This window comes from Pleurodeles waltl, chromosome 4_2 (genome assembly GCF_031143425.1).
Source record: "Pleurodeles waltl isolate 20211129_DDA chromosome 4_2, aPleWal1.hap1.20221129, whole genome shotgun sequence".
Lineage (NCBI taxonomy): Eukaryota > Metazoa > Chordata > Amphibia > Caudata > Salamandridae > Pleurodeles > Pleurodeles waltl.
Window position 1 is genome coordinate 900,189,003 of NC_090443.1, and position 22,447 is coordinate 900,211,449.

General features: G+C 48.4%; 1 protein-coding gene across 2 annotated transcripts in view; it reads left to right on the plus strand.

Annotated features, from left to right (window-relative positions):
* The window catches only part of FAF1 (Fas associated factor 1), a 1,413,415-nt gene that overhangs the window by 1,293,464 nt on the left and 97,504 nt on the right, over positions 1-22,447 (plus strand). For both annotated transcript variants that reach the window (XM_069232690.1, XM_069232691.1), the window contains exon 18: positions 13,972-14,187. In XM_069232690.1, coding sequence (XP_069088791.1) covers positions 13,972-14,187 — 216 coding nt within the window. The remainder of the gene's footprint in view (positions 1-13,971; positions 14,188-22,447) is intronic.

Here is a 22,447-nt window from a genome sequence, read left to right on the forward strand (position 1 = left end):
ACTTGGAGATGTGTTCCAGGTAGATTGGAGTCCAGGACCCTATACGCCTTTACACCAGTACCACTTCTGCCCAGAGTTCTCAAAATGACCAGCACCGACGGGGCCAAATCATGTTAGAAGCTCCAGACTGGGCAAGGAGAGTTGGGTATTCCGAACTCCTTGAGCATGAGTCTGCCACCTTCGGGAGGATTTCCTGTTGCAATAGCATGGCGGGGTCCTTTACCCAAATCTGTGCACACTCCATCTTCATGCATGGAGATTGAGTGGCAGCACGTGAATTGTTTTGATCTTCTGCACTCTATCTGTGATGTCATTTTGGAAGCCTTGGGTCCCTCAACGAAGCTTGTATACACTTGCCGCTGGATCAGATTTTTGGCTTGTTGCACCTAAAGTCATGTTGACTGATTTTCTGCCCAACCCCCTTTGTCGAAGGTGTTATTGCTTGTGCTGTCATTAGCCCAGCAAGGCCTTGCCTTGGGCACCATAAAAGGTTATCTATCGGCCATATCAGCTTTTTTGCAGTTGCCTGATCAGCCCTCACTGTTTGTCATCTCTTGTGACACACTTTCTTAAGGATTTCCAACATTTGATCCCCTCTACCCCTTTCCTCATGCCCCAATGGGACCTTAATTTGGCCCAAATGTTCCTCATGGACTCCCCATTCGAGCCGCTAAGACTTCTGACTCTTCAGATGGTCTTCTTCGTGGCCATTACATTGAACAAGAGGTTCAGTGAGCTTCAAGCTCTTTCAGTTAACCCTCCATACACTAGCTCATTTGTTCCCAACCTCTGGTCCGGGGACCCCTGGGGTTCCGCAAAGCCTCCACAGGGGGTCTGCAACTGCTTAGAAAATTAAATAATAATAATGGATCAATAAAGTGTATACAAATAAAGTGGCTAAATGTACAAATTACAATTTTAAAACCTGTTGTAAATGTCAAAGATTATGAAATAGAAGGCTAAAAACTAAACTAGTATCCTCAGATTGATTTGTGGGTGCAGTACAGGTGCATCAAACAGAAATAAGTGCTCATTTTGACTTCGGCGGTCTTTTCAAAAGACCGCCAAAGCCGTGGGCACCAAAAGATCGACAGTGCTGGTGGTCCTAAGACTGCCCTATTACAACATTGTGTCGATTTCAGGTGGAAATCCGACACCGTCAGCCTGGCTGATGTCGTAATAGAGGCGGTTTCCAGCACCGGCACTGCCACGTCAACAGTACACCACTCACTGTATTACACTCCGTTATATGGCGGTGCGGTGCCGGCGATGGAAAGCCCCGGGACCCATCCCCTCCCGGATGGCCAGCTCACCGAAGCAGGTAAGTTGATCGTCCGAAAGGGGTGAGGGTGAGGGATGTTGTGTGAATGTGTGGTGTCTGCGTGTGTGTATGAATGCCGGGGGAGTGGAGGGAGGTGTCTGTGTGTGCGTTTGTGAGTGAGTGTATGCCGTGGGGGGTGTTGTGGGTGTGAGTGCATGTATGCCTAGGGGATGTTGTGGGTGTGAGTGTGTGTATGCAGATGGGGTTTGGGGGGTGTTGTGTGTGTGAGTGCGTATATGTTTGAGTGAATGTGAAGGGGAAAGATGGTGTCAGTTTGAGTGCATGCATGCGAGTGTATGTGTCTGTTTGAGTGCTTGTGTGCAAGTAAATGGATGTATCTGAGTGCGTGTTTGGGTGCAAGTGTGTGGGGGTGTATGTAAGTGATGTGTGGGTGAATGGGGGTGTGTGAATGTAAGTGTGTGGTCGTGTGAAAGAAGTGTCTGCCGGTGCCAGGACTGGAGATTCCTGTCACCGGGTGCATGACTGACAGCATTTTCGTGGCGATGCGACTGCCACAAAAATGCTGGCAGTCTGCTGAGTCATAATACCAATGGCAGTATTGCTGCTACCGCCGGGCCGGAGGTCCAACCGTCCTGGCGATATGGGTGGCGTTTTGGCAGTTTGGCTTCGGCCACACTGCCGAAGTTGTAATACGGTGGTCATCTGATAAAGACTTCTAGCTGCAGAATCCTTACCTTTGAATTCCCTGGAATATGCTTTGAATCTGGAATCTTTTTGCTGATACCCTGCGAGCTCTGTTGGTTGGCGTTATTGGTTCCGTGTGTGCCGTCCGGCTCCACGTGGCTTGGTCAGCGACATTGGAGTTGTCTGTGACATCACAGTTGTCTATATAGATGCCACCTCAGCTCGCGTACGTCAGTTCTTTTCTTGCAGGTCTGGGATCGAGCTACCCTTTGTTTTTTTGGCAAGCCTTTTTTGATATTTTATCGAGCTTTTTTGTCATGTGTGCGAGGATGTCCTTTAAGAAGACGGGGTTCAAGGCGTGCGGTGCCTGTCATCGCGCGATGTCTGTGACGGATCCCCCATGAGGTTTGTCTCTGGTGCCTCGACAGGGACCATGACTCTAAGTCATGTTCCAACTGGCGGGCCATGGCCCGAAAGCTTTGAGGGAGCGGTCCCTAAAGCTCATGGCGGCCTGGCAGTCGACTTCAGTCAGTGCGACTCCTCAGAGGTCACGGTCTTACTCAAGTAGGAGGTTGCAGAACCGCTGCTGGAGCCCCAAGTCCTCTTCGTCCCACTCAAGGTCCTCGGGGGCACTCGGGGAAGAGGCACAAAAAGAAGAAGTCCAAGCAGACTTCGACTTCACCACGCCCAACTGATGTCGAGGCATCCCAGGAACGTTGACGTTGCGTGCACGGTTCCGCGGAGCCGTTGCCAGAGCTGACTTTGTGTTCCTTCCCACCCCCCCTTTCCGGAAGCCGGAGCAACCTCCACTTAATTAAAGGAATTTTACGAGGCCGGCTGTCCCCTCCGGTGGGTGGTAGGGCCCCACGGGCTCATCAGGGGCCCCATCGGATTTGACGCCAGCGGCTTTGGCCTCAGCACCGTTGGGGACCCCAGGATCCGATAGCAGATCCGGACAGGCACTGGGTTCTCACAGTCGGCCTCCTCTGTCGCCAAGCCCGACGTCGAAGCTCCCTCCACCACGGGCACCCAGTGGTGGTGGCAGCCCCATCCTCATTCCTGATGAGCCGAAACGATGTCGTACGACGCCGATTCTGACTTTGACGCCACTGATTACGCCCAGATCAGTGCCTGAGGCGTATTTTGACCAGCCAGGCACAGGTGAGGAGTGGGAGCGGTCTGAGGACCCTTTAGAATGCGGATTGGAGCATGAACAGGACTGGTATGAGGATCTAGGGGAAGCCAGTGGACTGGATGCTGGCATGCTCTCACCTCCTTCTGTGGCTACGGGGGAGGGAGCAGCTTATGCCATGGTGGTGCGTAGGGCAGCTGAGGTCTTGGACCTCGACTTGCCTATGGTGCCAGTCAGGACTAATCTCCTGACAGAGGTGCTTCATTCAGGAGTTGCTACATCAGAGCCGATGCTACCTTTCAATGAAGCCCTCACAGATGTCCTTCTGGGAACGTGGTCCAATCCCAGCACAGGGGCTCCTGTGAATAGGACAATCGGCCGCCGCCATCGACCAGCTCCAAACGACCCTAGTTTCCTCACCCAACACCCCACACAGGAAAGCATGGGGGTCCAAGCCTCCACTTCCTGTGGTGCCTTCCCTTCCTTTCTCCCGGATAGGGAATCTAAGAGGCTGGACCATCTTGGGAAGAAGATGTTTTCTTCCTCCAGCCTGGCATTGAGGTCGGTAAACACCTCTTGCCTATTGGGCCGTTTTCCCCAAACTTTATGGGATACGGTGCACAAGTGCTTCCCCAGGTCCCGGAGAGCGCACAGGACACTCTCACCCAGGCTGTCAAGGATGGGAGGGATGCAGCCAAGTTTACCATCAGATGTGGCTTGTACATGACTGTAGGAAAATGCCACTGTTGGCATGGTCACCCCCCACTTTTTGCCTAGTGTTGATGCCAGCTTTGATTGGAAGTGTGCTCGGATCCTGCTAACCAGGCCCCAGCACCAGTGTTCTTTCCCTAAAACTGTACTTTTGTTTCCACAATTAGCACAGCCCTGGCACACAGTTAAGTCCCTTGTAAAAGGTACCCCTGGTACCAAGGACCCTATGGGCAGGGAAGGTCCCTAAGGGCTGCAGCATGTATTATGCCACCCTCAGGGACCCCTCACTCAGTACATGCACACTGCTTTGCAGCTTGTGTGTGCTAGTGAGGAGAAAAGACAGTCGACATGACACCCCCCTCAGAGTGCCATGCCCACAAACCACTGCCTGTGACATACATAAGTCACCCCTCTAGCATGCCTTACATCCCTAAGACAGGGTGCACTATACAACAGGTGAGGGCATAGCTGCATGAACACTATGCCCCTATAGTGTCTAAGTCAATTCTTAGACATTGTAAGTGCAGGGTAGCCATACTGAGTATATGGTCTGGAAGTTTGTCATTATAAACTCCACAACACCATAATGGCTTCACTGAATACTGGGAAGTTTGGTATCAAATTTCTCAGCACAATAAACCCACACTGATGCCAGTGTGATATTTATTGAAAAATGCACACACAGGGCATCTTGGAGATGTCCCCTGTATGTTATCCTTAATGCTAGTGCATTGGCTACTGTCCCCTGACCCCTAAAAACGCCCCTAAAACTTGTATTTAAGGGCTCCCTGAACCCTGCTAGTCAGATTCCTGATGACCTCAAGAAAGAAGAAGGACTTCTGTGCTGAAAACCCTGCAGAGAAGAGAAGGAGACACCAACTGACTCGGCCCCAGCCCTACCGGCCCGTCTCCTGCTCCAAAAAGCTGCAAGAAGAGAATCAATGCATTCTGCAGTACCAGCAACCCCTGAAAAGACTCCAGGGGACTGCCTGCATCACAGAGGACCATGAAACTCCAGTGGACAGTGGACCTGTCCAAAAAGAAAACAAAGAAACCATCTTTAAAGAGACTCTCGCCTCACTCCAGAAGCGCGAGTCCAACTACTCTGCACCTGACGCCCCCGGCCAGTGTCCAGAGACACCAACTAACCAGAGAGGATCCCTAGGTGACTCCAACGACATGTCCACCCTGGGCTGACCTCTCTACACCCCCACGATGACGCCTGCAGAGGGAATCCCGAGGACCCCGCTGACCGCAACTGCCCGGGACAAAAATATCCATCACCTGGAGAAGCACTGCACCCGCAGCCCCCAGGCCTGAGAGAATCTGACCACCCGTGCAGCAATGACCAGCAGGCGGCCCTTACCCATTTGGTGGCTTGTCTGAGAGGGCCCTCTGTGCCCTTCCTTCAGCGCCTAAGTGACCCCGGGTCCCTCCATAGAATTCCATTGAGAACCCGACGCCCTGTTTGCACACTGCACCCGGCCGCCCTCGTGCCGCTGAGGGTGTGGTTTTTGGGCCTACTTGAGGCCCCTCCAGTTCTCCTGTAAACCCCCCTGGTCTGCCCTCTGACAACACGGGTACTTACCTGCAAGCAGACAGGAACCGGAGTACCCCTTGCCTCCATAGGGGCCCATGTTATTTTGGCTCCTGTTTGACCTCTGCACCTAACCGGCCCTGTGTTGCTGGGGTTGGGTGTTTGGGGTTATCTTGAACCCCCAACGGTGGCTACCTATGCCCGGAAGATTGAACCCGTAAGCTTGCCTCAAAAACTGTACTTTTCTTACCACCCCCAGGAACTTTGAAAATTGCACTGTGCCCACTTTTAAAATAGCTTTTTGCCATTTTAGAGAAAACTGTGTACATTGTTGATTCCATTCAAAGTTCTAAGTATTACTGTGTAAAGTACCTTTCATTTAATGTACTTACCTGCTAAATGAATCTTGTGGTTCTAGAAATAAATTAACAAAATAATGTTTTTCTATATAAAAACTTATTGGCCTGGAGTTAAGTCATTGAGTGTGTGTTTTCACTTATTGCTTATGGTGTACAACAAATGCTTAACACTACCCTCTGATAAGCCTAACTGCTCGACCACACTACCACAAATAGAGCATTAGTATTACCAATTATTGCCTCTGATGGGCCTCTTGGGTAACCCTTGGACTCTGTGCACACTATATTTCATTTTGATATAGTATATAAGAAGCCAGCTTCCTACAACAACCGACTCATTGGGCAAGGTGATTTCTTCGACCGTGGCCCTTCAATGCCATGCCTGGCTGCGTACCACTGGCTTTTCGGGGGATGTCCAGTCTAGCTTGATGGACATGCCTTTCGATGGCACACGCCTTTTTGTTGAGAAGGCAGACTCTGCACTTGAGAGAGAGAGATTCAAGGATTCTCGAGCTACGGCCAGATCCTTGGGCCTCTCAGCACCTGTTCGCCAGCAGTCTGTCTATCGCCCCTTTCTAGGCATCGGGAGGGGCACGGTACCACGCCAATCACAGGTTAGCTACCATCCTCCGGTTTCACAGCAGCCTGTGCGAGGACAAGGTTGTGGTACCTGCAGGCCCAGAGGGTCTAGCCAGATGTTGGCCACCACCCAGCCCCCCTCTTCCGCAATGCCCAAGCCCTCCTAGTATGAATTTGCAAGACCATGTCGGTCCAGTTGGAGGGAGGTTTCAATTTCATCTCCTTCATTGGCGATCCATAACGTCAGACAAATGGGTCTTGCAGATCATACAGAAGGGCTATTCCTTCCCCTTCCAGACTTTCCCTCCCTCTATACCTCCAGTAAAAGAACAGCTGATGGAGGATCATTTTGTCTTACTCCGAGAGGAAGTTACGGCTCTCTTGGCAAAGGGAGCAAAAGAAAGGGTCCTGATGTCAGAAGTAGGCAATTGTTGTTATTCTCGCTACTTTCTGATCCCAAAAAAGAATAAGGGTCTTCGCCCTATTTTGGATTTAAGGGATGTCAGTCTCTTCCTCAAAAAAGGGAAATTCAAGATGTTCACTCTTGCTCAGGTCTGGTCTGCCCTGGACCAAGAAGACTGGATGGTAGCGTTGGACTTGCAGGATGCGTATTTTCACATCCCCGTCCTGCCCGCCCACAGGCGTTACTTGCGGTTCAAAGTGGGCCACGAGCACTTTCAGTTTACCATGCTCCCCTTCGGTCTCACCAGTGCCCCTCGGGTGTTCACCAAAGTGATGGCGGTGGTGGCAGCTCATATGCACAGGTTAGGGTTTCAGTCTTCCCCTACCTCGACGACTGGCTGTTGAAGGCTCCTTCGCCCCAGGCTCTCGTCACCCACCTTCAGACTATGGAGGACCTCCTGCATTCGCTGCGGTTCACTGTAAACATGTCACACCTGACTCCCTCTCAGAAGCTCCCTTTCATCGGAGCTGTTCTGGACACAGTGCAGTTTCGGGCCTATCCTCTCGAGTCCAGGATATTCAGGTTATGATACTGATGTTTTGGCCTCTATCCTGGATTTCGGTGAGGCAGACTCTGAGGCTGTTGGGACTCATTACTTCCTGCATCCTGTTAGTCAAACATGCTAGATGGCATATGAGGGTTCAGATCTCGGAGGCAGCTGCAAAAGACCTTGAGTGGTGGTTAGTGAGCTGCGATTTGGTCAAAGGAAAACTCCTCTCCCTTCCCAACCAGATCTCACAGTAGTGACAGATGCATTACTTCTGAGATACGGTGGCCATCTGTGAGAGGCAGAGATCAGGGGCCTCTGGTCTCCGGCGAAATCCAGGCTCCATATCAACTTATTGGAGCTCCGACCAATCCGGCTAGCATTTCTTCCTGTTGTGAAAGAGAAGTTAGTGCAGGTGTTCATGGACAACACCACCGTAATGTGGTACTGCAACAAGCAGGTCGGTGTGAGGTCATGGCCCCCTTGTCAAGAGGCTCTGCGTCTCTGACATGGCTGGAACAGCAGGGTATAACCCTGGTGGTTCCACACCTGGCAGTTTCTCTGAACGCCAGGGTGGACGAACTCAGCCAATGCCTAGCGGATCACTAATTATATCTCCATCTGGAGGTGGTGCAAGGACTCTCTTTCAGCAGTGGGGAGAGACTTGGCTAGATCTGTTTGCCTCCGCAGAAAACGCACAAAGTCAGCAGTATAGTGCATTGGAATTTCCAAGGTGGCAATTGTTCGGCGCTTTTCATCTTGAGTGGAGCTCCAGCCTCCCTGTCCACTCCTGCCCTGTGTTGCCCAGTTCTACGCCCCATCATTGCCCTCCTGCTTAGCCTCTGTGCTTAGCTTGTTGCCCCTACCCTAATTCCCCCTGCCCTCTGATGTCTGTGTGCATGCCTCTGTTCCCTCCTTTTTGCCCACCATGTTCCATGGACCTGCCATTGTTCCTTCTATCTACTCTGAGTGTTCTGTTGAGCTGCCACTGCCCCTCCCAACATCCTAGCGTAGTCAGATGACTGCCGTCTCTCCCTGCCACCCCCACCCTGCCTGTCAGAGTTCCATGCCCTTATCCCTTTCCTCCTGTCCTCTATGGTCCATTTTCCTGCCACTCCTGTTCTGCCCTCTATGCTCTGTTGTACTGAAACCGCTCCTCCTGCCTGCCCTGTGTGGTCTATTGTGAAGCCCCTTCCCCTATCCTCTTCTCTTTGTCCAGCCCCTACCCCTCCCTCCTGTCCTTCATGGTCTTTTGTGCTTGTCTTTGCCCCTCCCTCTTGCCCACCATCACCGTTGTGCTGTCACTAACCCTCCCGCTTGCCATGCATGGTCTTCTGTGCTGTCACAGCCCCTCCCAACTCCCCTTATTTGTCTGTGTGTATGCCATTATGGTCCTACTGTTGCCCTCCATGTCATGCTGTGCATCCAGTGCCCATCCCACCTGCCCTCCATGGTCAGCTTGCTGTTCCCGCCGTGCCCTCTTTTTTCCATGTGCAAGCCCTTATCCCCTCCCTCTGGCCCTTCAGGGTCAGTTATGCTTCAACTGTCCCTCCTGTCTATCTGGTATGGTCAGCTGGCTGCCCTTTCCTCTTTCACCTCTGCTCTCTGTTGTCCATGTCCATGGCCCTGTCCTCTCCCTGTTGCTCTCCGTGGTCTGCGGGCTGCACAGCTTTCCCAGTTGCCCTGTGTGGTGTATTGTGCTGCTGCAGCCCCTGACATCTGCCCTCTAAGATCAGTTTGGTGCCCCTGCCCATCTCCCTCCTGCCCTCTGTTATCCGAGTACATGTCTCTACCCCATTCCTCCTGCCCTCAATGATCCAATGTACCATACTTACAGCAGAAGGCTTTTTCACAGGCTAAAATGACCTTAGTTCCTGCATTAGACTGCAGTTCCTAAAATTAGTATGGTACCATCAACAAATGATTTATATTGTAACTAAAATCTGTTATCACCCTTTATACGTTCTCCTTAATGTGACCTTCAAAATATGTCATTCACTACAATTCTTTTCAGTGGGGTCCATTTCCCAAAGTCCTGTAACGGCTGCCACAGCATTCTTCTAATAGCTCAAAAACTACTGAACAGATTTACACCAAATAACAAAAAGCATGCTTTCTGGACCAAAAGCTAACTTTCTACCAAATGTGGTGTAATTCTGTCCAGTGGTTCTGCCTGTAGTCATATCTAAATATCCCTGTAGAAATTACATGGTGAAAAAGGATGTCTACCTCCCCCCCCATGCCCCCACACCTCCCATTTTTCTGGGCCCCCGCTTGAGGAATCACCCAAAACTTTCAAGACAGCAGCTAAAGTGAGTGGCAAACTACTTTTGACAGTTTCATAAAGATTTGTCAAATGGTGCAAACGTTATAGGCAAAACACAAAACGCTTTTCCTATGGAAATTATGTCCTAACTATAGCTCCCTACTTGCAGCTGCTGGTAGGAAATATATATATATATATTTTGGTGTCTGTATGTCTAATAGCTGGAATTGTTGAATTGCCACTTTAAAGAATAAGTACCAAGGTGAGTCAGTGTCTTTAGTGTGCTCTTTTACCTATCCCGGGTGGTTAATATTGAGGAAAAGCTAAACACAGACATCTCAAAGACGTCTTTCATGTTGCATCATCAGGTGTTGTCCTTTTTCCAGTGCTATCGCAGCTAAATATGTAGCTGTTTTTCTATTTATTCTTATCTGCGGGGGCAGAGTTAGATCTGAATACATGTTAATGCCTGAAGTAAATTTAGCAATAGTGAAAGTAGAGAGCAAGGAGACTTAAGGCTTCAAGACGCATGGCTTGGTGCTGCATTCACATGTGATCTACAAGGAAGCTTTAGGGGCAGGGCATATGTAAGAAAACATGGATGCAAAGTGAGCAATATTTCACCATTCATGCATACTGAACGTGAGTGCAGTCTGAGCTCTATGGTTGCAACTGGAGGAGTGCAGCCACAACCTCAGCTTGCTAAAGCAGCTAAATAACCCATTGGCATATATGTCACATTCAGAAAGTACTGGCATATAGCCAATAGACAGCTACATTCTGGGACTTGTTATTTTGCTTATAAAATTACAGCTGTGTGTAGGAAACTAGCCCCTTGTTTGTAGTACTCCCCACTTGTTTGCCTGATATCTGATGCTAACTTGACTAGGTGTGTGCTGGGATCCTGCTAACCAGGCCTCAGTGTTTTTTCCCTAGTTTGTGCTGGGATCCTGCTAACCAGGCCTCATCGTTTTTCCCTAAAACTCTACCATGGTTTCCACAATTGTCACACCTCTGGCACACAGATACATCCCTTGTAAAAGGTACCAAGTGGTACCAAGGGCCCTGTGGCCAGTGAGGGTCCCTAAGGGCTGCAGCATGTATTGTGCCTCTCTAAGGGACCCCTCCCCAAACATATCCACACTGCAATTGCAGATTGTGTGTTTTGGTGGGGAGAAAAATGCAAAGTCGACAAGGCATCCATTTCAGGATGCCATGCCAACAACACATTGCTTGTGGCATAGGTGATTCACCCCTCTAGAAGGCCTTGCAGCCCTAAGGCAGGGTGCACCATACCGCATTTGAGGGCATAGCTGCATGAGCAATATGCCCCAACAGTGTCTAAATCCATTCTTATACATTATTAGTGCAGTGTAGCCATATTAAGTACATGGGCTGGGAGTTTGTCATAACAAACTCAGCAGCTCCATGTTGGCTTCATTGAAGGCTGGGAAGTTTGATATCAAACTTACCAGCACAATAAACCCATACTGATCTTAGAGATACCCTCTGTATTTTACCAAACCCTCTAGTGTAGGGCTGACTGGTCTGTGCCAGCCTTCCACTAGCAGTCAGGGTTCTGTCCCCATGGGGTGAAGGCCTCTGTGCTCTCTGGGGTCAGGAACAAAGCCTGCTCTGGGTGGAGGTGCTTCAGCAGTGAGCCTCCATGGCTCAGCCCTCATGTTACAGTGCCTAGGGGCATTCCAGCTAGTAGAGATGCCCGCCCTCCGAACCAAGCCCAACTGTTTGGGGCAAGTCAGGCTGAAAAATAGTGTCCAGAACTGAAGTGACCCCCCTCCTCCCTGCAGAATCCTTCATCTTAGTTTGGAGGACAGGGCCCAATAGAGTTAGGAAGGTAGCCACCCTCAGGCACAGGAGCCATTAGTGACTGCCCTGTGACCCCTGTAACGCTCCTAAATCTAGGATTTAAGGGCACCCCTGAACCTAGTTCACCAGATTCCTGGTGACCTCAACAAGAAGAAGAAAGAAGGACTGCTAAGCCGAACCTTCAGCAATGAAGACTCCATACAACAACTGACTTGGCCCCAGCCCTGCCAGCCTGTCTGCAGCTTCAAGGACTCTGCTACCAAAAGGCTACGCTTCCTGTAGGACCAGCGACCTCTCCAAAGCCCCAGAGGACTGCCTGTCCACCAGAGAACCAAGAACTGTCCAGAAGAACCCATCCAAAAGGACTCCAGAACTGCCCCAGATCCGCGAATGCTGCCCACTCTGCACCCAATGCCCATGGCCCGTTGCCCACCAGTCCAGAGCAGGCCCCCAGGCGATTCTGACCTTGTGTCCACCCTGGGTTGACCCCCTCCTGGCCAACACGACGACACTTGCAGCCTAAATCCGGAAGACCACCCTGACCACGAGAGACCCGGACGAAGATTCCCGATGTCTAAAGGTACCCCTGCACCTGCAGCACCCTGCCCTTGGGAAATCCGACCACCGGTCCAGCAACGTTAAGCAGGTGACCCTCCTCTTTGTCCAGCCTGTGGTTTCCCAGAACTGACTCCCTGGTCCCAGCCTGCAGCATCTTTGTGACCCCTGAGTCCCCCTATTGAAAAACATTGGGAGCCAAACGCTGTGTTTGCACCCTGCACCTGGCTGCCCCTGTGCCATTGAGTGTGTGTGTGTGGTGCTGACTTGTGCTCACCTAAACCCCCCAGGTCTGCCCTCCGAAGTCACGGGTACTTAACTGCTAGCAGATCTGTTCCGAGTGCCCCCAGTCTCCATGGGATCCCATTCTAAATTTACCTTGAATTTTGACCTCTGCACCCGCCCGGCCCCATGTTGCTGGTGGTGTTAGTTTGGGGTCATCCCAAACCCTGACCTGTGGACATTCTCACTTCCTGAGACTGGAACTGTAAATCGAGTACTTATCTCAAAACTGCACTGACACTCCCCGTCCCCCAGGAATGTTCTGAAAATTGCACTGTTAACTTTTAAAAGTGAAAAGTGTTACTTGCCTGTAACCCGTTTTATTTACGAAATTTAAACAGTGTCTTTGATAACTATGCTTCATGCTTACTTTCAAATGTATTTACCTGCAACAATATCCTTTTGATTCTAGAAATAAAGTAACAAAAATATATTTTTCCAATACAAATACATTGGCCTGGAGTTAGTCATTGAGTGTGTGCCTCATTTATTGACTGTGTGTGTACAACAAATGCCTTGCACTATCCTCTGATAAGCCTAACTGCTCGACCACACTACCCCAAAATAGAGCATTAGTATTATCTACTTTAGCTTCTGTTAAACCTCTGGGGAACCCCTGGAATCTGTGCACACTATCTTATTTTGATATAGTATATACAGAGACAATTTCCTACACTGTGGTCTCCTGCATCCTAGCATGCTAAGGTCCATTTAGCAAAAGGGAAGGATTGGCTGAAGCTGTCTCCATGATACAACAGCACTTGGCCACAGCTCTTGTGCCAGAGCTGCAATTTAACTGTAATACATGGGCTTTTGTTTCTGGTGCTGACAGTAGATCCCAAAAAGGTTTCTGCTACTGAGATTGTTTTCTACACTTGAGCATCTGTATCTGGTGTTGACGGTGTACTGTGCGCCTTGATATGTGGCTATGCCTACATGGAACCCCCCCTTTGAACGAGATTTTGTAGAGTTCAGGAGAAATCAAACGATGGCGAAATCAGCAGGTCTGCCATAAATAGGCTCATGCAAACACAGGCATGCACTAATGTGCAGGCTGTGTGTGCCATGACTGCGCAATCATTCTCTTTCTGTTCTTCGTCCCTGTCCTATATGTATTCCTCAAGCTTGGGGTACTGCACGACCTCAGCACTGCAAGCACAGAAAATAACAACAGAAGCACCATAATCATGGGTACTAAAAGCAGGACACAGACATGGAAGTCACAAAATCGTGTGTATTTTTGCTTACATATAATTGCATGTATGAGCTTATTAAAGCAGGACGTGTTGGTTTGGCGGTGCTTTTGATTAGTGTGGACAGTTAGTAGAAACTGTAACCCTACTTGGTTAAAGAATTGACAGGATGCAGTTTTTCACTGGTGCTTGGTATTTTGTCTGCTGGATATAAAGTGTCACACTTCATCATGTTTTCAGGGGGTGTACAAACCTTAAAAAAATAACCTTACAAGACGAAAGCATTCTTGTCATGCCAATAATTAGAAATCTAACAAGTATTGCCCTTCAGGAAAATAGTTATCTAAAGCTGTTAGTTAACAGCCATCTAGTACACAACATGTTAAAAAGTGGGATTTAGTTCAGGTATTTAAGTGGCCTGTCATTAGACAGTGAAAACTTTGTTCTGCCACTTGTCTCTAGTAATACAGATAAATATGCTGTCATTATTGAGCTCTCTTTAACACCTGCTAGTTTCAGTTCTAGGAGCAGGAAAGAAAATGGTGGGCTTTAAAAGTGCTTTTTCCCCACTGCAGTTACAAATGATGAAGCTAAATTGCCTTTTCTTTCCTCAGGCTATTAGACTATCTTTAGAGCAGGCCTTGCCTCCGGAGCCTAAGGAAGAGAGCAGAAAACCTGTGAGTAAACTGCGGATCCGGACACCGAGCGGAGAATTCTTTGAGCGCCGCTTCCTGGGCAGCTGCAAACTGCAGGTTGTCTTCGATTTTGTGGCTTCGAAAGGATACCCTTCAGATGAGTTCAAGCTGCTAAGCACCTTTCCCAGGAGAGATGTAAGTAACCAGAAAAATCTCAAAGCACGTTTACTACTCTACACTGCATATTTGGAACTTTGCATCCTAGGCATGTGGTTTTTTTCCTATAAAACTCCCTCATGAGTCTATGAAGTTGTGCATGCACGTAAAGGCTCCTATTAAGTATTCTTCTGTGACAACCTGAGACTGTATTTTAATTCTTATTACTATGTTGCAAAAACTCTATAAAAACAGTGTTCCTATTAAGGAATTAAAATAAGGATAACCTTTTGTGCTTTTTTGCAAATGCTTCTCTTGTTCAATAGTATTTCATTTGTAGCATTATAACTGTGCTGCATTTATCGGGTTGAGACATCTAGCTGCAGATCCCTTACCTTAGAATTATCCTCAGGAGTCAGACTGGCACCACCACCCTGCTCCAGGGGACCTAAACCTCCTCACCCAAAACCCTACCCCAGAAAGCTTGGTAGTCCAAGCTTCTGTGCCTCACGTAAATCCTGGCACACTTCCTACAGCTCCCCTGGATAGGTAATCCAAGAGGCTGGACACCTTGAGAAAAAATATGTTTTCTTCCACCAGCCTGGCACTGCAATCCGTGAACACTGCGTGCCTTTTGGGCCGTTATTCCGACGCACCCTGACATATGGTTGCACGGGTGCTGCCATCTGTCCCGGAGGAGGCCTGGGCTTCACTTTCCCAGGTTGTTGTTGACGTAGAGAGACGCAGCACAGTTCAAAATCCGATGTGGACTGTACACCACCGACTCACTGAGTGGAGCGATTTCCCCAGTGGCCTTATGGTGCCACTCCTGGTAAAAGACGACTGGCTTCCCTTGGGATGTCCAATCATCTCTGATGGACATGGCCTTTGATGGCTTCTGTCTCGTTGGAGGCAAGGTGGATTTGGTGCTGGAGCGATTTAAGACAGTGGGGCTATGGCCAAGTCCTTGGACCTGTCAATGGCCCCTTGTTATCCACAATCTGCCTTTCTCTCCTTTCGTGGCCGCGGACGGAGCTTCTAACCGCGCCTTCACCCTCCCAGCCACCGAACAAAGACCCCTTGGGTTGGGCAGCCAGCGGTTCGGCGAGTCCACCACCCCCAGCAGCTACAGCCTCCAAACCCTCTTAATCTGCCTTCTTACAATCATGGCATGACAGTCCATGACATCAGACAGGTGGGTTTTGCAAATTGTCCAAAGGGGCTACTCATTTCTCTTTGTGATCACCCTCCCATAATACCACCCACTTACAACCAGCTGACGCAGGATCACTTATCTGTTATCCACTAGAAATTTGCAGCTCTCTTGGCCAAGGGAGCCATAGAGAAGCTGCCAACGCCAGAAGTGGGTCATGGTTGCTATTCCTGCTATTACCTGGTGCGGATAAACAACAGAGACCTTCGTCCTATCCTAGACCTATGCCTTCTCAATCTCTTCCTCAAGAAGAAGGTCATAGTGTTCACCCTGGCTCAGGTCCTGTTTGCCCTGAACCCAGGAGCCTGAATAGTAGCTTTGTATTTGGAGGACGCTTACTTTCACAATCCCGTCCTGCCAGGCCCATAGGCATTACCTGCAGTTCATGGGAGGCCACATGCACTTTCAGTTCACTGTGCTTCCCTTTGGCTTTACTAGTGCCCTTTGGGCTTTCACCAAGGTGATGGCAGAGGTTGCAGCTCATCTGTGGAAATCAGGTCTGTCAGTCTTCCCCTATTTTGGAGTTGGAAGTGGGTTCGCCCTAGGCTGTTGTCTCCCACCTTCAGACTATAACAGACCTCTTGCGCTCGCTGGGGTCCACTATCAACATGCTGAAGTCACACCTGACTCCTTTTCAGATGCTCCCTTTCACCTCAGCTGTTCTGGATATGGTGCAGTTTCAGGATTGTCCTCCCTAATTGTGAGTCCAGGATAGTCAGGCTCTGATACTGATGTTTCAGTGTCTATCCTGGATTTAGGTGAGACTGGCTCTGAAGCTGCTGGGTCCCGTGGCATCCTGCATCCTGCTGGTGGCGCTTGCCTGCTGGCATATGTGAGCCTGCTGTGGGACCTGAACTTCCAGTGGGCACAGCATCAGGGGAATCTCTCCGACATGGTCCAGATGTCGGACGGAACTGCGAAAGATCTGCAGTCGTGGCTAACTAACCCTGATTGAATCATTGGCCGGCTTCTCTCCCTTCCTCTACCAGATCTCACAGTGATGATAGGTGTGTCACTTCTGGGGTGGGGCAGCCATCTGGGAGAGGTGGAGATCCGAGGACTCTGGTCTCCGGCGGAATCCAGACTCCACATCAATCTGCAAGAGCTTTATAGATCCGACTGGCAATGAAAGCCTTTCTACTCTCCAACAAGGGAAAGCTAGTGCAGGTGTTCACGGACAACACCACTGCCGTGTGATAACTACAACAAACAGGGTGGGGCAGGGTCGGTCGTGACCCTTTGCGAAGAGGCCCTGTGTCTCTGGACATGGCTGGAACATCAGGGAATTTCCCTGGTGGTTCATCAGTTGGCAGGCTCAGGCCTCCTGTCCACATTTCTGCCCATGCCACTCATGCCCAGAGTTCTCAAGAAGATCAGGAATGACTAATCTTGTGGCCTCGGATAGGGCACAGAGGTTTTAGTATCCTGAGCTTTTGAGCATGACCATCAATCCTCCGATCAAAGTGTCCCTTCCAGAGGATCTTCTGTTGGAGCAGCAGGGGAAGGTTCTCCACTCGAACGTGCCAATTCTTCACCTTCTTGGGTGGAGATTGAGTGTCGGCAGTTGACAGCTCTTGACCTTCCTCCCAAAAACTGTGACTATATCTTGGCAGCCAGGCATCCCTCTACTAAGAAGGTTTACACCTACTGTTGGTCAAAATTAGTAGCATGATGTTCAGAAAAGCAAATTAATCTCCTTTCTCCTCCTCTTTTTCAAGTTCTTCTTTTTCTCCTTTCTCTCACCCAGTAGGGCTCTGTTCTGGGCAGTCTAAAGGGCTGTCTCTCTGCCAACTCTTCTTTTTTGTGGCTCCCTGATCAGCCATCTCTCTTAAAATCCTCTGTTGTAAATAGGTTCTTGAAAGTTCTTCAACATAAGTTCCCTCTGTCACTCTTTATCAGACCTTAGTGGTACCTGATCCGTGTCTTGACATTTTTAATGTGCGCTCCATTTAAGTCGCTTCATAACTGCCCTCTCAGGCTACTTAACATCAAGACAGCCTTCCTCATGGCAATAACATCTGCCTGGAGGGTGTGAGCTTCGGGCCTTGTCATCCAAGCCTCCTTACCCCACGATCTACCCTGACAAACTGGTCCTTCGCACATGAGCCTCCTTTCTCCTGAAAGTGGTCACTCCATTTCACATAGGCCAATCCATCACTCTACCTACTTTTGACGCTCCTCTACATCCCTACAAGGAGGAGAAGCGGCTGCACACAAGAGTTCAGGCAGCAGTGTGGGCCTTTTTGTACACATTCACCAAACACGAATGCTTGACAGTCAGTTCCATTGGGATGGGCACTTTGCCAGTTTGGTCTTGCAACACCTTTTCATCTAAAATCTGTCTCGCAGACTGTCTGGACCCAAAAAGAGCGTTGTCTTTCTACCTTGACCTCACCCAAGAGTTCCGGGTGGAAGACGAACTGTTCATGGGGTACGTCGGAGCGCAGAAAGGACGGGCCATGCAAAAGCAGACCATCTCCAGATGGATCTTTCTCTGCATCAATTTCTACTATTCTTTGGCCAAGAAGCAACCCACTGGAGGATTGCGAACTCATTTCATCAGAGCCAAGACTGTGTTCACTGCATTAGCATGCCGAGTTCCGGACCTGGACATCTGCCAGGCAGCAAAGTGGGACTCGTTGCACATGTTCACAAAGCACTACTACCTGGACAGTCAGGTCTGTAGGGATGGGCACTTTGCCCATTTTGTTCTGCAGGACTTTCTCTTCTGAAATTGGTGCACAGCTTCACCTCTGTGGATGGTATCACTTAGGTATCTATTCTGAAGTAAGGAATCTGCAGCTAGAAGTTTCTATCAGATGAACAAGTTAAGTCCTTTAATAATGCTTTCTCTGGTAGTCTCTTGTCTATCTGCAGATTCCTTACTGACCCACCCAACCTCCCTGCTCTGTGAACTGATTTCTAGGGACAGGGCTGTTACCTTTTCAGGGATCTAGTTTACCACACCAGTGGTCAGTATTCCTTTTAGTGGCCCTCCACTCCTGGCATGGGAAGTGCAAAAAGAAACTGACATCAGTGCACCTGATTGCCACCAATGTAGGCACCGGGGACATCACTTCCGGGACGGACGACACCACGAGAGCCGAACTATGCCACCTACTGACGCACAGCGGTTTTGCTCACAAAAAGATATCCATATCTGTTCTGACACCTGGGGATAATTCTAAGGTAAGGAATCTGCTGCTAGATTAGAGTCATCACCAGATACGTCTTTACAGAAGGTAAGTAACTTATTCTTCTTTGCTTCTGAAATTGCACATGAGTTGCAGCACTGAAGTAATGGTACTCAAAGGTGCGGGCTTTTGGGCCACTCCCCTTACCAGAAACTGGTGGGAAACCCTCCTACATGGAATTATTTTTTGAAGAGCCAGTTAAAAGATGACAGCACACAATGCTAAGGGAAGCAGTGGGGCCTAAGAAAAGGGCGACAAGTGGAGGCTGCCACATGCAGCAACATTCATACGTGCAGTTGTGTCTTACCCTCTCCAGCTCCCTGTGCTGAAGAACATTACAGGCATTGGCAGAGGGCACAGGGAGTCAGAGTGCCAGACATCACCCAGTCCCTCCTACTACTGACACATTGTTGAAACATGACACAATTATTAATGCACTAGCATCAAATACATTTGATCAGTTAATTTTAACCAACATATATAGTAAATGAAACCCAACATAGTTTTATTTCCTAAAATGACTGAGTGCAGGGATCACCACAAAAGTCATTTTCATGTTAATATATATAGTTCTACATAGACTTCTGCCTTTTTTTTCTTAAAGATCTACAGTTTCCAAGACTTCAGAAACTGGAATAAAATTGCAAATATTTATTTTTGCCATCTCATCGTTGATTATCGCCAAGCATCACAGTTGTTTCTATGAAGTTCTTTCTGCATTTAAAATCCTTGACAAAGATCAGAAACGTGTGTTTCATTCAGTACCCTCCTACGTGTTTAATAGAATCCGTAGTCTGATGCCAGCTGGTGTTGTAGTAAAACAGTTAAGATTTGCAGCTTTTTGTGTACTGCTTAATGGAAAAACCCTAGTAGACAGTGGCAAGCTTGCTTTAAGCCACTGTCCCTCTTTCTCTAAGCATTTGGGCAGCACAACAGTCAGTCACAACTGTCATTTTGTATAGACTTCTGTAATCACCACTGGTAACTAGAATTGCAAATAACAAATTTTTTCCACTTGGGGAGAGAAATATAATGTTTATGAATAGTCCCTGTAAATATCCTTTGTTAGTTCCTGAATTAAAACGCCCACAGCGTGTTAGTCACTGTCTAGAAGGTATGACACAGTAATGCTTTCTAGGTGATGGGGGTCTTGAGGCACTCAAGTAGCTGTTCCAGTTTCTCGATTTCCCTGAGAACAAAGTAGAAAGTATATTGATGTGCAATCCCTATAGAACTAAACTTGATGCAGTGCATCCTGCTGCTGATTGTGTGAAAATGAATAGTGCAGAACAAGTGATGAATAATTTAGAGATGATTAACCTACTATTGTGTTTAGTAGTTTTCCAAATTTGAGATCGCTGATTTGACTGCAAGCAAAGAATGTAACAAAATAGTTTCAGTACTCTTGATTTTTTAAGCACAAAAAGGCCAATCCTCCCACGATGGACAATATAGTGCATGAACATTTCTATGGAATTGATAATCATGAAATACATTATGAGTCAAGTAATTGGATTCATCCAGACCTATATGTCCAGTGCCTACCTGAAGCGCTTTTAAGCCAAGACTAAATACCTTCTATTTGCAAGAACAACATACAAGAAAAGTACAAACTTGGCCCAGTGACAAGAAGCTTGACAGCTTTGAGGTGAACTGTCACTGAATGGCCAGTCAGTTTTATTCACTCTGGACAAGGCCATCAGTATCAGCTCCTCCAGTTATCTTACAGACAAGCTCACCATCTCTGGTGGTTCTCGACACACCCTCAGCCAAGACACCATCAGACTACACACTGATCTCTGTTGCAAAAAATAGAAAATAAGGCAGCAGGCCTTTTCCATGTATGCAGTCATGGTCTGGAACAACATCCATTTAACCATTAGGACTGCTCGAGCGCTGGTCCACTTTAGGAAGCAGTTGAAGACGCACCCCTTTAAAGAACACTGTATCACAATGTATTACCAGCCCACAAATCAGCTAAGTCTCCTGTCTCTTGTTAATTTTATGCTTGTCTTGTACAGCACTCCATTGTCTTTTGGATAGATACATGCTAGGGAAATACCAATTACATACAAAGTACATTATTTGGGACAATACTGAGCCTTTCGTAAGAAAGGAGGTATTGTAATGGCTATGTTTACAAAAGGAGGCTTTCTGGTTGAATCAGAGGATGAAGAAGCCTCTGTGTGAGCAGCACAGTTCAACGTTTTTCAACTTGAAAAGACATGGTGAGTTTTTGGGATGGCTGACATCTATCAAGTTGCAGTAGTCTGGATACAGTCCTGTGATGGTTCAGGCTTTATCAGCCTGTGGATAATAGCCAAGAAGGACTACATTGTATGACAATTGATGTCTCTGCTATTGAAAGGACTTAGGGGGTCATTCTGACCTTGGCGGTCCATGACCGCCATGGCGGAGTGCGGCGGAAGCACCGCCAACAGGCTGGCGGTGCTTCCTGGGCGATTCTGACCGCGGCGGTAAAGCCGCGGTCGGAAAAGGGGAGCCGGCGGTTTCCCGCTGGCCCAGGGAACCCGCCATGGCGGCGCTGCTTGCAGGACCGCCATGGGGATTCCGACCCCCTTACCGCCAGCCTGTTTCTGGCGGTGTCCACCGCCGGAACCAGGATGGCGGGAACGGGTGCCGTGGGGCCCCTGGCGGCCCCTGCACTGCCCATGCCACTGGCATGGGCAGTGCAGGGGCCCCATAACAGGGCCCCACAAAGATTTTCATTGTCTGCTTAGCAGACAGTGAAAATCGCGACGGGTGCCACTGCACCCGTCACACCCCTTCAACTCCGCCGGCTCCATTCCGAGCCGGCTTCATTGTTGAAGGGGCTGTCCCGCTGGGCCGGCCGGCGGTCTTCTGGCGACCGCCAACCGCCGCGGTCAGAATGACCGCCTTAGTCAGTGTGCCAATCATGAGGCTATAACCTGATGAACCTTCTGCACATTAAATGGACATGGTGCATTCTGGTTAACAATCAGTCCTCTGAGACTCACTGGAGTACTTGTTAGTGGGTTTCTAACACTCTTTCACTATGAATAGATCCACTCAAGAATACGCACTAAGGATATATCTCTTTAATTTTTATTTAAAAATAAGAAGATCAAAATCCAATCCTTATGCATAAAATATGTGTAGTAATAACCATTAAGAACTAACACATTTATGGCAATACCATTGGCTATCAGGCTGAATGAAAGGAAAAATGGTAACATTATGAGGTCATTCAGAATGTCATCACTTTTCTTCCCCAACCCCCTCCCTTCCTGTACTGAGCTAAGCTACTTTATCGCCAAAAGGATCCGCTAATAATAAATGGTCTCCCACCTGCATTCCTTAATGGCCCAGCAAAGATGTTGTGTTGCTCAAAGAAAGTTACTTTCTCTCCTCCAGTTCCCCGCAGTGTTGGCATTCTAGCAAAAGTTGATAAAACTGTCTGGCTTTCTTAAGGCGACCTAGTCTTCGAAGAAGATGTTTGCAGCTGATGCACCAAGCCTCAATCTCTAAGCACCTGGCGCTTCGTTTGTATCTTCTATTAAATGGTATTAGGAATAACAGTTAACGTATTACCTCTTATTCAGTGTAACAGATAACAATCACAATGACATCTCACTTAGTTAATGGCTCTGTGACACGTTGTTTGTTGAAATGTAAATATAAACAATGGCACAAATCAACATAAAATGATATGACGCAGCTGTGAACACTTAAGCTGTGCACAGCAAATAAGTGCTGAGCTGTCAAATCTTACTTAAACGAACATAAAACAACATATTTGTGCAAACCAAACAACGTTAAATGCAATGTGCGTTTATAGTTCCAAATTATTTACTCAAACAAAACTGATATATAAAATGCACTGGGGTATATTAAAAAAGGAAAAAGGCAA